The sequence below is a fragment of the Vombatus ursinus genome, unplaced genomic scaffold (genome assembly GCF_900497805.2).
Source record: "Vombatus ursinus unplaced genomic scaffold, bare-nosed wombat genome assembly UNPS02014173.1, whole genome shotgun sequence".
Lineage (NCBI taxonomy): Eukaryota > Metazoa > Chordata > Mammalia > Diprotodontia > Vombatidae > Vombatus > Vombatus ursinus.
Genome location: NW_020953951.1, coordinates 484930 through 500079, shown reverse-complemented (window position 1 = coordinate 500079; position 15150 = coordinate 484930). Strand labels below are relative to the sequence as shown.

The window sequence follows — 15150 nt, the reverse complement described above, 5'->3', positions numbered from 1 at the left end:
TGAAATTCTATAGAAACTAGAGGTAATGTTATGGTTATTATTCCCCACTATCTTTTGACCAATCACTGAGACTTAGGCTTTCCTGAGTCCAAGGGACTTTCCAGTGCCTACATTCTATGACTTGATGAACCCTAAGAAGGTTAACAAAGTATGGGATTTGGGAAGAGAATTTATGCTCTGTCACTAGAGATGGGGAAAATAGCTTCCTTGTGTTACAAGATCCCCTCAGAACAGGGCTGCAGGTGGCCTGTCCAAGTTAGCAGCACCTGATTGAAACAATAGCCAGGGCCCCCAGCCAGTCTGGGAGTGGAAACTGGAGATGGCTCCATTGAGTCGCCTGGGAACACTCAGAGAGCTCTCAGCCTGTGACTCAGCCGCTTCCTCTTCTCTTTAAATCCATTTTAAAAGGTACAGCACCCAGAAGGGTGATCTGGACTTAGAATATGAAGACCTGTGTTCCAGGGCTGGCTCTTCTCCTCTTTGAACCTCAGTCTCCTTGTCTGTCAAAGCAGGACACAAACACATGCTCTATCTATCTGTCTTTCAGAGTGGAGAGAGGTGATGGAAAGTGTTTTTGTTCATCTAAATCAAGACCCAGAGACAAAGAGAGAAAATCAAGATCATTAATTCAGCAAATTAGTGGTAGAGCTGGGACAAGAACTCAGCTCCCCTGATTCCAGGGCCAAGGCTCTCTTGTTCCAATGAATCTGAGGCTGAGACCAACCTAAAACATCAAGACCACTGGAAAAGCTATTTGCAGTTTCCTCTACGGCCTTAGGCTTAAAACAGCCCTGAATACTTAAAACTGGGACACATACAGTAAGCACTTAATCAATGTTCATGGAAGGAATACAGTGATATATTAACTCCTCATCTAGTTCCAGCCTACCTTTCCAGACTCATTGTGTACTGATTACTCCCCTTCACACACTCTACAAGCCAGTTGAACAGCCTTTTTATGGTCATCTCACACAAACCCTCCATGCCTGGGAGACTCTGAATCCTCCACTCTGCCTCTCAGAATCCCTAGCCTCCTTCAAAACTCAGCTCAAGCTCAAATGCCACTTTCTACATCAGGCCTTTCCAGATCCACCCAGGTACTGCTGGATCCTCCCCCACCAAAAAAAAAAAATTTATACACACACACACACACACACACACACACACACACACAATTACCTGTATTTCCTTTGTATACATTTTATACACAGACACGTACATGTCATTTTCCCCAAATAGAACAGAACGTAAGCTCCTTGAGGACAGAGATTGTTCATTTTTTTTAATCTCCAGCATCTAACATGTAGCCTGGTACTGCGGAGGCCTTAATAAACAGATCATTTATTCAGCAAACATTTATCAGTCACCTGCTGTGTACAAAGCACCCTGTTAGGCTTTGGAGGAAGCAATAAGACTCAGTAGGGAAATTAGGAGTCAGGGAATAAGTGGATTGAATCTCACACTAGATGTTTGCTAGCTGAGGCCCTAGGCAAGTTAACTTCTCAGACACTGACAATTTCGTCAATGCTCCTTCTCCATATTGAAGGACAAACGACAAGTTTTCTCAATGAGGAAAACATATACAGCAGTAAATTCCACACCAACCCAGGGAGGTTTCCACTGAGATAACAAATTGCTTTGGGGGGGGGGGGGGCTTTAAAATTAAAGCAAGGGAAACTTAAAGCCCCAGCTTTAAATGTTCTGCTGCTATTATTACTGTTGTTGTTGTTATTATTATAATAAGAGGATCAATCCAAGAAACTCTCTAGCCAGGAAAGGGCCATGTATAAGGCCATTTCCTTGAAGGCAGGGACTATAATTTGCTTCTTTTGGTATCCCCAGTGCTTAGCAGGGTGCCTGGCACATAGTATGCACTTAATAAATGCTTATTGACTGACTGGCTGTGTGAACTTGAACAAAGCACTTCATCTCTCAGGTTCCATGTCTATAAAATGGAGATAATATGCTACTTATTTCCCAGGAAAGGAAAGTGTTTTGTGAATCTTAAACTGTTATAGAAATGACAGAAAATTTAGACAGGACAGGTCCCAACCCTCATGTACCTCACAGTCTGGTAAGAGGAAAAGACACAGACATGGTACATAAGTACAATGGACCTGTTGGGAGAGGTTAGAAGGGGGGAAGGTCATTATTACCTGCAAGGAAAATCAGGAAAAGGCTTCCTGGAGGAAGTGGTTTTTGAACTGGGATTTAAAGGATAGGAAAGGATTTAACAAAGGGGGACCATCATGAGCAAAGATGTGGCAGTAAGAAAGTCTAGCACATTTGAGGGGAAGAGAGCAGCCCATTTAGGCTGAAGCAGAGTCCTTTGCAAGACAGTCATCAGAGATAAGGCTAGGAATTAAGGCGTTGAAAGTGACTGAAGATTTCTGAGCAGAGTAGCAGCATGACCTGATCGATACATAAGGAATTGTATTGCGGAAGCAGTAAGAAGGATAGATTGGAGGGAGGAGAAAATAGAGATGAGGCCACTGCAGTGGTCCATGCAATGGTGGCAACTAATGCCTCTAAGAGAGTGGTAGGGGGAATGGAGGGATGTGAGAGATTTGGGGAAGGTGGAATCAACAAGACCTGGTAACTGGTTATGAGAGGCCAGAGAGAGGAATGAGAACAAGGAAACTTTTCAAAAGTTAAAGAAAAAATAAAGTTTCAAATAATAGTTCAGGACAACCACCGCTACAACAAAGCTGTCCCAGGCATCCCACGGGAAAGGTCAAGTGATGGAAGCCTACTAGGAAGGGAGGAAGAAGTCATGTCTTCAGGCTAGGGTAGCCCCAGAAGACTTCCCAGAGGCAGTACATTTGGTAACAAAGTGCCAGACAATACAGAAATTGCTAAACCTAACACAGTAACAGGTGCTGAGCTTCCATAAAAGTTCTCTCATAGCTTAACGGGAGCCAGGAGTCCTGGGTTCCACTCTCAGCTTTAGAATGGACTCTTTGTGACCATGGCCAAGTTCTTTGTCTTCTTTGGGCCTCAGTTTTCTCATCTGTTAACCAATGGGCTAAATGGTTCTAAAGGCTGTTCCCACCCCACCGAGTCCCCCATATCTCCAAGTCCTAAAGCCCCTTGAAGCTCTGCCCCTCTAAGCTCTAAGGCCCCTTCTGCCAGATTTTGTATTCTAGGATCCTATCCAGCTCCCCCAGGAGGGATTCCTTGATCTCCTAGTATACCCTATACACTTGGAGGCTTCTTTCCAAAACTAGTCAGTAACACCCTCACAGCCTTGACCTGGGGCCAGGGACTTGGTGGTCCCAGCACCATCTGGAGATTCTCAGAGACAGTCATAGAAATAGGAGAAGAGAAAGATGCATTTGGTTTGGGCGGGGGGGGGGGGGCTGGAGGGAGGAGCCCGTAGTAAGGCTGTTCTCAGGCTTCAGGGAGCAGCCAGCTCTACCTCCTTTTCCTCCACCTCCTCACCCCTGCCAACAGGTCTCAAGCAGCAGGTGTTGGTCCCGCCAGACCTGTCACTGGTGCTAATACCTTCCTTTCTGGTCTCCCCAATCCACCTCCCGCCCTGGCTCCTGTGTGTGCAGAAGGGGGGAGGGGATGCAAAGCTAGGGACCCTCGCCCCCTTCCAGTGCCCAGGTCATAGGCGCCCCCCCTCCTCGCTGGAGGTTGGGGTGTCGAAGGGAAACCCTGCACTGGCATTTTGCTTCCCCAGAAGGGTTACCTGCTGGGCTCTCCAGCCCAGGACGCCCCCCTCACCTTTCGGACGCTACCCTCGTCCGCAGGCTGAAGCAAGAAGCCATCGTCGCCTTCTCCCTCGCCGTCTGGGCTCTCCTCGAGGATCATCTCGGCCCACGCCGCCGGGACATCCAGCAGCCCGGGTCCCGCGGAGGACAACCTGCAGCGACCGCCCAGGGCCGCGGCCAAGTGCAAGCAAGTGCACAACCCAGGGGCAGGGTCCGGAGCCCACAGGGCCGGGCAGTTCGGGCAATCGGGTCCCTCCTCTCCCCCTCCACCCCCTCCAGTGGCTCCCGCCCTCTTTCCAGCCCTCCACTCCCACTTGACTCCCCTTACCGGGAGGGGGGGCGGGGCTGGGGCGGGGTGCCGGGGGGAAGGTTGGGAGGTGACCGCTGGAAGGAGGACTGGGGGGGTGGGGGAGGGCAAAAATTTGATCTCACCCAATCGCCTGCGGCGATGGCTGGGATGGAGGTGGCCTCGGGCCAATGGAAGTGCGGGGGTGGGCGGTTTCCATGGTGTCGGAACGGTCTCGGCGGGTCTGCTCGGCCCCTCGCCCTCCCGGTGGAGTCCCGGGGGAATTCTGTCACCCATGGCAACGGTGGGAATTAGAACGCTCCGAGACAGGAAGGCGAGAGCGGGGAGGGGCCGCCTGGGGGCAGCGAGAAACGACCTGCGCCTGCGCCTGCGCTTCCCCCCCCCCCCGCCCCGTCAGTCGGTCCCTTCACGGAGTCTCAGACCCGGGTTCCTGCTGAGTCACGTGGCTCCGCTCTGCCCCAACCCCCTCCCCCACACAACTTTGGAAGAAAAGCCACTAATGCAATTCCCCAGCCCTTGCAAACTTACTTTGTAGCCTCTTATGATGGGACCACAGAATTTTACAGATGGAAGGGACCTTTGAGAACATCTCTGTAGTCCTGCACCCTCGTTTTACATTAGAAGAAACTGAGGACCAGAGAGGGAAAGGGCCTTTCCCAACATCGTACAGAAGGAAATGACAGAGGCTGGACTTGAACCTAGAAGACCTGGGTTAGTGCTCTTTCCACCACCTCTTCATTTGCCTTTCCTAATAACCTTGCTTTGCGGGTGGCTTAAGGAAGCACTGTCCCTGGTATCTGAAGACCTGCGTGCAAGTTTGATCTCTGATATTTACAAGCTATGAGACCCTGGGCAAGGAGGCTTCACTCTTCTTCTGCGCAAAATTGGGGTAATAGTACTGCCCCTGCCTCCCTAGCAGAGTCTGTGTGAGGACTGTGCTTTCTAAACTTCAAAGGTCTATAGAAATAGGAACTATTTAATTTGGAATGGTGCAAATAAAATGTCCACACCTTTTGGTCCAGGATTTCATTACTAGGCATATACTTTAACGAACTCACAGATAAGAAAGAAGACCTCATATACACCAAAATATTTACAGCAGCATTTTCTGTGATAGCCCCAAAAAACAAAAACAAAAACAAAAACAAAAAACTGGAAACAAAGTAGGTGCCCACAGATTGGGGAATGGCTAAGCAACTTGTGGTACGAGAATGTAGTGAAATATTGAGCCGAAAGAAACTACTAATATGATCAATAGAGAAGCTTGGAAGGGCATGAAAAAAAGTTTATGGAAAGCATGAACTGATTCAGAGTAAAGTAATCACAGCCTCTCCCCCTTGCCAAAAAAAAACAAACAAAAACAAACCTGGTGGCACTTCCTCTATACCCCCTTTCTAACTTCCTTTTGTGTGTTGTCCTCCCCATTAAATTGTAAGCTCCTTGAGGGCAGGAACTGTTTTTCCCCTTATTTGTATCCCCAGTACTTAGTAAAGTGCCTAGCACATAGTAGGTGCTTAATAAATGTGTATTTAATTTAATCGAATTGAATATACATAATGACAACAGTAATGCAAATGGAAAGAACCACAAAAATTAAAAGTGAATATTACAAAATTACAAAGAACAAGCATGACCCCCAAGGTATGAGAAGACACTTCCACCCTGCTCCTTTTTCAGAAGTGGGAGATCCATAAGTGTGAAACATTGCATGTATTTTCAGACTTTTTCTGTCTTTTGATTGTTTTTGACAATTTTTTCCTCTTCCTATTTTTTTCTTTAAAGATATTTGTTATTTGGAATGGCTCTCTGAGAGGGGAAGGGAGAGAGAAATAGTGATATGATAAACAGATGATATCAATAAAAATATTTTAAGTATATTGAGAGAATTTTTTAATCACCAGAAAAAAAATGTGAACTATTATGAGAGGGACTATGGAATCCCTGTATATGTCAGCCTCATCCAGCCTAAATGATAGAATCCAAGAGCTGGGAAGGAATCTTAAGAGTTACATAAGGAGGGGCAGTTAGGTGTAGTGAGGTGTGTCATCAGACATTTGACACTCAGTTGTGTGACCTTCAGGCAAGTCACTTAACCTCAATTGCCTGGCAAATCCAAAAAAAAAAAATTAGTCATTCAAGGAAATGGTCCCAATTTCACAGAACCATGGAACCTCATACCTTAGTTGAAGTCTCAACTAAAATCCCACCTTTTTGAGGAATCCTTCCCCAACCTCTCTTAAATTCCACTGCCTTCTCTCTTTTCATTATTTCCTTTTATTCTGTATATAACTCACTTTGTATATATATTTATTTGCTCGTTGTCTCCCTCATTAGACTGCAAACTCCTTTTTTTTGGCTTTTTTTTGGTAAGGCAATCAGGGTTAAGTGACTTGCCCAGGGTCACCCAGCTAGTAGGTGTCATGTGTCTGAGACTGCATTTGAACTCAGGTCTTCCTGATTCTAAGGTCAGAGCTCTATTCACTGTACCACCTAGCTGCTCCAATTTTTTTTTTTCACTTTAAATTTTTTTTTTTTTTGGTGAGGCAATTGGGGTTAAATGACTTGCCCAGGGTCACACAGCTAGTGAGTATCATGTGTCTGAGGCCGGATTTAAACTCAGGTCCTCCTGACTCCAGGGCCAGTGCTCTATCCACTGCGTAAGACAGTGAAAGACCCTCAGAGACTATTCTGGCCCATCTAAGCTAGAATTCCCTTCCACAACCCTATCTGCATGTATGCTGTCTCCCCAGCTAGATTGTAAGTTGGAGACAGTGTGGCAGGTCTCCCTTAAAGATGGCTTCAATCCTGTGCCCTGCTCAGGCCACATCTGGAATATTGTGTTCAAGTCTAGGTACTGCATTTTAGAGGGCACAACGACAAGATGGAGTGTGTCTGGAATGGGGTTCTGTGTGTGTGTGTATGTGTGTGTATGTGTGTGTGAGTGTGTGTGTCTTTCTCTCTTTTCCACATTCCCTCCCTTTATGTCCCACCCTCTCTCCTTCCTCCTGTCTCTCTCTCTGGCTCTGTCCCTGTCTATCTGTATTTCATCTCTCTCTTCCCCCTCCCCTCCACTACCCCCAGACTGTGGGCATTCTGGAAATCCTGAGGTTCCATCAGAAGTCTAACTGATAACCAGCAGAGACCAACAGAGCTGGAAGCAATGGCGGCCACAGTAGTACTGGCCATTAATCCCTTGTGACAGAGAATCAACTATGGACCCTACAGTGACCCCAACTCTCAGAACCCAGCACAGAGCTTCACCTAAGGGGAAGTTCATGGAGACTCTGCAAAGGGAGAAAAAGATTTACAGTAACCAGGAGTTGTTGGATACCCATTTACCACATATGTTCTCTCTACTCATTTGCCTCACTATCATTTTACTATATGCTTGGGTCCATTCTCCCCAGAGACCTTGAAGATAGCTGTCATGCTCCGCAAATCTGATCAATACAATGACCCACGACAATTTCAAAGGAATCTTGATGAAAAATGCTATGCACCTCTAGATAGAGAACTGATGGACTCCAAGTACATATCAAAGCATATTTTTTCTCTTGCTTCTTTTTTATTCACAACATGGCTAATGTGGACATATGTTTTGCATGACTTCATATGTATAATGAGTATTGTAATTCTTATCATCTCATTAGGTAGCAGGGGAGAGGGTGGAGAAAGGGAAAGAATTTGGAACTGAAAATAAGAATTAAAAAAAAATAAAGATAGCTGTCATGTCTGTCATAAGTCCTTTTGTGTAAGCATCCCCAGTTGCTTCAACTGATGCTTGGGTAACATGATTTTGAGACCCTTTGCTACCTTTTGCCCTTGTCTGGATGCTCTCCAGATTTCCAGTGTCCTTTTTTTTTAATGTGGTAGCCAGAACTAAACACAATTATATTAAGGATTCCTTTGACAATAAGAAATTAAATAAAAACCACTATATGTAGTGCTTTCATCTCCATTGTTTCATTTGATTCTTACAACATCCCAGTGAAATATGCAAGGTAGATACTATTAAACCAGGTACAGATGAAGAAACTGAATTCTGGGCAATATGTTTTAGAAACGATATAAACAAGAGTAGCACTGGATGAGAAATCACGGATGAGTTGTAATCTTTACCACTAAAGGGAGTACCCACAATGATGAGATAATAGATATAGTGAGATATGAAGCTACAGCACATCCAGAAGAGGATGGCACAGTCTGGGCAAGGGACTAGGTACCGTGTCATATGAGGATTTGTCTCACATAGCATTTTGTCTCTTGAACGCATTATCAAGTATTACAGCGTATTATAGTTATATGTGTAAGTGTTATCAATACCTACACTTACACACACACACACACACACACACACACACACACAAAACTGTGTAGCAGAAACTACAAAATCAATTACCTGTCTTCTTCCCCATAAGCAGCTGGCTCTACTTTTTTCCCTTCCTTTTGAAGATTTTTCTCAAATTTGCCACAAGGTATTTAAAAACCTGGACCAGCTATCTTAGTAAAAGAGGTAAGAAGGGAAAAACAAACAAGAAAAAAGAAGTGTCTTTTTAAAAACAAAACACCTTGGGAAGTGCTGGTGCAAGCATGAGGGAGACCACCTGGGTATTAGGGGAGAGAGGATTGATTCACCTAAGTCTGCATGGAGTTGGGGGAAAACAAATGTTTGAATTATGCAAAAAAAGATCATTCCTCTAGCACCCTCAGAGAATCTTAGATTAAAAAGGTTTTGGCTATGGGACATAGGTCCTATTACTTCAAAAGAATAGAGGCATCCTGACCCACAGGTGTATTCTGAGCTATAGACACATTTGACCAAGAATAGAAATCTCCAGAGTTATTCTTTTTTTTATAAGGACTGCTAGGGAACCAGCTGCTAGGGAACTAGTCCTCTGGAGAAGGTGATGATTGCCATCTTCTGGAGAGCAGCAGAATTGCAGAAACCAGCAGTAGAGCTAAGCTATAGGTTTCAGAGTGCCCAAGATGAGTTTATGAGGAGTAATCACTACCTGATAGGAGATGAGGAAAACTACAAGAGGCAGACAATGGAGAAGGATAGAAAGTAGCAACTGGTGACACCTGGGGAGAGTTGCTGGAGAAAGAGCTATAGAGGGGCAGCTAGGTGGTGCAGTGGATAGAGCACCGGCCCTGGAGTCAGGAGGACCTGAGTTCAGATCTGGCCTCAGACACATAATACTAACTAGCTATGTGACCCTGGGCAAGTCACTTAACCCCGTTGCCTAGCCAAAAAACAAACAAAAAAAGAGCTATAGAACAGTCAAAGGGCTGTGGAGGAGAGCACCAATGTGCAGAATCAAATGCCAGCCTTTCCCTTTTCAGTAGCTGCACAGAAGACAGTACTGTAACTTACAAAGAGAATCTTTAATGTTTCCTTTAACTTACAAATAAAAAATATTTAATGTTTTGAGTTTTGTCATACTGAATACTTGTAAGAAGACCTAGTGGCTATCCTCTGGGAATGTGTCAGATATGGATATTTCCAGGTTCTATTAGTTCTATTAGCACCAAAGCAGAGAAGTGAGAAACCTCCAAGCATATCTATGCCCTTTGCAAAGGTTAGGAGGAAGACTTCCTTTTAAATCTCAACTAAAATCCCACCTTCTAGAGGAAGCCTTTTCCAACCCCTCCTAATTCCAGTGCCTTCCCTCTTTTAATTATTTCTTATTTATCCTGTATGTAGCTCACTTTGTATATATTTGTTTTCTTGTTGTTTTCCCCATTAGATTGTAAGCTCTTGAAGGCAGGACTGTCTTTTGCCTTTTTGTATCCCCAGTGTTTAGCATAGTGCCTGGCACATAGTAGGCACTTATGGTTGATTGAAGGTTTACAACTGTGAGGGCAGATCTTCTCAAAACTTTATACCTTTCCCACAGCCTAACACAGAGCTTAATAACTTTTTATCGAATTGAAGTTACAGGAAGGTGGATTTCAGTCTTCTTAACTGGGCTGCCTTGGGTGGTAGTGAGGTTCCTCAGCCAAAAAGCATTCATTAACAAGCAATGTGCCAGGCAGTGTGCTCAGCACTGGGATACAGAGAAAAGCAACAACATAGTCTCTGCCCTCAAGGGCTCACATTCTAACAGGGAAGACAGCATTCATCAACTCCCTACATACAAGATAAATACAGTATAAGTAGGAAGTAATCTCAGAGGGAAGGCACTAGTAATGGGGAGAAATCAGGACAAGTCTCTTGCAGAAGGTGAAATCTAAGTTGAATCTTGAAGGAGGCCAGGAAGTGGTGAAGAGTGGGAGCATCCCAAACATGGGGGACAGCCAGTGAAAAGGAACTGAGTTGGGAGACCAAGTGTTGTGTGTGGGAGGAATAACAAATACACCATAATTATCACAGAGTAAGAAGAGGAGAGAAAAGTATAAGAACACTGAAAGGATAGAAAGGGAAAGGAGGAGGTTGTAAAAGACTTCAAAAGTAAATCAAGGGGGGCAGCTAGATGGTACAGTGGATAGAGCACTGGCCCTGGATTCAGGAGGACCTGTGTTTAAATCCAGCCTCAGACACATAACACTTACTAGCTGTATGACTGGGCAAGTCACTTAACCCCATTGCCTAACAAAAAAAAAAAAGGAGATTAAAAGTAAATCAAGATTTTTATATTTGATCCAGGAGATAATAGGAAAACATTGGAATTTATTGAGTAATTTCAGACCTGAGCTTTGCGAAGATCGAATTGACAGCTGAGTAGTGGAGAGACTAGAGCGAAAGAGAGACAAGGCAGAAAGAACAACCAGAAGGCTATATGATGCCGTATACAATAATCCAGGTGTGAGATGATGCAGGTCCGCACCTGGGTAATGACTGTGTGAGTGGAGAGAAAGGGACATATTATTACAGGAATTGACAACCAATAGGATGTGTGGGATGAGTGGGAATGAGGAGTTGAGGACGACTCCAGGGTTTTTAGCCTAAGTGGGAAATGGATGTTCATTTGTCAGAGACTCTATAGGGTTAGGATAGGTTAGATCCTGAGGTTCTGATCCATTCTGGAATTCTATAACTGGAAACTTCTGGACATCAAGAAACCCATCTACTTACCTTCAGTGTTGAAAAGTGATGTCATGAGACATTTTTATGAAACCAATTTTATTAAAAGTATTTAAATAATAGAAAAACAGATTTCCAAAGAATCAAAATTTCTGGTACAATGAACACATTATCAATTTTTTTAGTCTTCTAAAAAAAAACACAACTCTTCTCAAGTTAGCTGGTATTCTCTTATATGTTTACATGTATTACCCGATAAATGCTCCTTTAAGGCAGGGACTATTTTCATTTTTGCCTTTGACCCCCGCCCCGTACCAGGCACATTGCTATCTGAAACATTTGCTAGCTATGTGGCACAATGCATACATACAGCAGGCACTAAAAAAGTTTGTTAAATTGAATTTTGTAAGCAAAAAAAAAATCCTTTTCTTCCAGGGTTACTACATTTGTAGATTGGAAGAATTCTGCAGATATAGTTATCCTAGATTTTCTTTCTTTTAAAAAACATTTTATGATGATCAGATAGATTTCAGAAAAACCTGGAAAGACTTACATATATTGATGCTGAGTGAATTGAGCAGAACCAGAAGAACATTATACACAGTAACAGTAACTCTGTAAGATGATCAGTTATGACAGACTTAGCTCTTCTCAGCTAATGATGATCCAAGACAATTCCAAAAGACTCATGATGGAAAATCCTATGCACATCCAGAGAAAGAACTATGAAGTCTGAATTGAAGCATATTATTTTCACGTTTTGTTTTTTTGTGGATTTTCCCTTTCGTTCTGTTTCTTCTTTCACAACATGACCAATGTGGAAATATGTTTCCATGTTTGTACATGTATAACCTATATCAAATTGTTTGCTGTCTTGAGAAGGGGGGAAAGGAAGGGGGGAAAGGAGGGAGGGAGGGAGAAAAATTTGGAACTCCAAATATTATAAAATGAATGCTAAAAACTATCTTTACATGTAATTGGAAAAAATAAAATACTATTTACAAAAAAAATGAAGTGAGAAAAAACATTTTATTGATGACTTTTGTTCTTACATCACAATCATTTCCAGATAAACTCAGGTATACTTTCCTCCTTTCCCCACCTTCCCCCCTCCACCCCCCCATCCCAACCCAGTAAGACTTCCCTTGTAGCAAGAAAACAAAAAGGTAAGTCAACTGACTCATCAATTATTTCTGACAGCATATATAATATTCCATACCCACAATTCCCCACCTCTCCAAGAAAAGACATAAGATACACTTCTTCATCTCTTCTCTCCCCTCGAGTTTGGTCATTATAATTACACAGTGTTCATTTTGTTTTATGTGTAGTCTTCCCCCATTAGATTGTAAGCATCTTGAGGGTAGGACTGTCTTTTTGTTCGTATTTATATTCCTAGCACTTAAGCATTGGCACCTTAAGTAAGCATATAATAAATGCTAATTTTTTCCTTTCTTCCTTTATTTCATTTCCATTACTAGAGTATATGCATACTCTTACTTACTCTGTCCTACTTACTTTGTTGAATCAGCTCATACAAACCTTCTCATGTTTCCCTAAATTCTTCATCATTCTTTATTTCTTAGGACTTAATGATATTCCATGACATGCATATCCTAAAATTTATTTGGCTACTCTATAATTGGGGCAGCTAGGTGGGCACAGTGGATAAAATGCCAGGCTTCGAGTCAGGAAGAATCATCTTCCTGAATGCAAATCCAGCCTTAGACACTAGTTGTGTTACCCTGGGTACATCACTTAATTCTGTTTGCCTCAGTTTCCTCATCTGTAAAATGAGATGGAGAAGGAAATGGCAAACCATTCCAGTATCTTTACCACAAAAACCCCAAATGGGATCACCAAGAGTAGGACACCAGTGAAACAACTGAGCAACTATTCTGCAATTGCTGGGTGCCATTTTGTTTTCTGTTCTTTGCTCCTGCCCAGTCCTACCTAGAAGTTTTACTATAGATATTTTGGTATGCATGGAACCTTTCTTTTTGTCTTTATCTTCTTTGGAGCATGTGTCAGCAGTGGGATCTCTGCATCAAGGAGTATGAGCAATTTAATCATTTTTCTCACATAATTCTCCATTGCTTTTCAGAATGGTTGGGCCAATTCACAGTACGTTTGATGATATCAAGCTATGCATTGTCATAAAAGCTTCCTTACCTTTTTCTTCAACTGGACCTGTGATTTCATTGGTATAGAGAACTCCTAATGAGGAAACACTTAAAAGCAATACAGATTGACATTGCAATTAATACGCCTACAGAGATTCTTGGGGGCACTAAAAGATGAATTGCCCTGCTTCAGGTCACACAGCTAATGTGTGTCAGAAACAGGATCTGAAGGAAGAGCTTCCTGCTTGGAGGCCAGCTGTGCATCTACTGAACCACTACTTCTCTCAATTTTTCTCTTAACGGCAATATTCTTCTGGTGATGCGATGTGGCCAAGAATCGTGGAATCTTTCTAAGCCAAGGTTTGGCTCTGTTACTCCTCAGCTCAAAAATCTAGAGTGGTTCCCTGTTGTCTTTCAGATAAGTATGAATTCCCCTAACCTGGTATTTAAAATCCCGCCACATTTGGGCCTTAACTTACCTTTCTAGTCTTATTTCATATTTCATATTATATCATTCACTGACTCTACATTTCAGCCAAAGCAGAGTTTTATAGCAAAGCTGGAATATGTCCAGAAGAGGGCAACCAGGATGATAAAAGGACTTGAGTCCATGAGAACTGGTTGAATGAATTGGGAATGTTTATTTAACTTGGAAAAGAGAAGATTTAGGGAAGATAACAAACATTTATATAACACTTCATGGTTTGCGAAGCACTTTACAAATATTATCTCATTTGATCTTCACAACAACCCAAGGAGATAGGTGTTATTATTATCCCTGTTTTACAGATAAGAAAACTGAGTCAAATAGGGGAAGTGATTTGCTCAGGGTTACATAGTAAGCGTATGGGGAAGAATTTGAAAGAAGGTGTTTCTGATTCATTATTACTACTTGGAGAGGGATATGATAACTGTCTTCAAGTATTTGAAGGCTTGTCACATGGGGGAGGATCTGAATTGTTCTATTTGGCCCCAAAGGGCCAAATTAAGGGCAATGGGTGAACAATGAAAAGAGACCAGTATAAGCTTGATGTTAGAAAATGTGTCCCTAATAATTAGATAAGCAATTAGGTGATAGATTGATAGATAAAAGCATTCATTAAGTTCCTGTTATTGCTCAGTTTCAGTTTTATCCAACTTCATGACCCTATTTGTGGTTTTCTTGGCAAAGATACTGGAGTGGTTTACCATTTCCTTCTCCAGCTCATTTTACAGATGAGGAACTAAGGCAAACAGCGTTAAGTGAATTGCCCAGGATCACAGTTAGTAAGTGTCTGAGGCCAGAATTGAACTCAAAAAGATAAGTCTTCCTGACTCCAAGCCCATAGCTCTATCCACTATACCATTGTGCTATCCTTTATTAAGCTCCTACTGTGTATCATGCACTGTGCTAGGTGTAGACACAAGTATAAGCATGCAAGACAGAAAACAGTCCTGGGGCAGAGCTAAGATGATAGAGTAAAAGCAGGGATTCACTTGAGCTCTCCTCCAAACCCCTCCAAATACTTGTAAAAATGACTCTAAACAAATTCTGGAGCAGCAAAATCCACAAAAAGACAGAGTGAAACAAATTTCCAGCCCAAGACAACTTGGATGGTTGATGAGAAAGGTCTGTTGCATGGGGCTGGGAGAGGAACACAGTTCAGCATGGACCACACAGGCAAAGACCAGGCCTCAGAAGACCCAGAGCAGGCCTCAGGGGACTGAATCACGGGGCAGCTGTGGTGGTTTCCAGACTTCTCAACCCACAAATGCCAAAGATAACTTAGAACGTCAGTGGGAAGGATCTGTCAGACCTGGGTGAGAGAGGAGAATAGTCCAGTCCCAGCCCTCGTAGCCTATAGACTGTGGGGGGATTAAGCGGCCCATCACAGGGGGATTGCAGGGATCTCTTTGCTGGCACTTAGGCAAGATTCTCCTGCTTTGCCCATGCTTGGATCTGGGTTGTGGTTCTGGGTGGCTGTCCTAGGGTGAGGAGGA

At 43.2% G+C, this 15150-nt stretch overlaps 1 protein-coding gene across 3 annotated transcripts in view; it reads right to left on the bottom strand.

The window, feature by feature from the left end:
* RHPN1 (rhophilin Rho GTPase binding protein 1) overlaps positions 1 to 3974 on the bottom strand; it is a 52678-nt gene extending 48704 nt beyond the window's left edge. For 2 of the 3 annotated variants that reach the window (XM_027859860.1, XM_027859861.1), the window contains exon 1: positions 3730 to 3974. In XM_027859860.1, coding sequence (XP_027715661.1) covers positions 3730 to 3816 — 87 coding nt within the window. In that variant the 5' untranslated portion in view covers positions 3817 to 3974. The remainder of the gene's footprint in view (positions 1 to 3729) is intronic. The other variant, XM_027859862.1, reaches the window with a different exon arrangement.
* Between the last annotated feature and the right edge of the window lie 11176 nt (positions 3975 to 15150).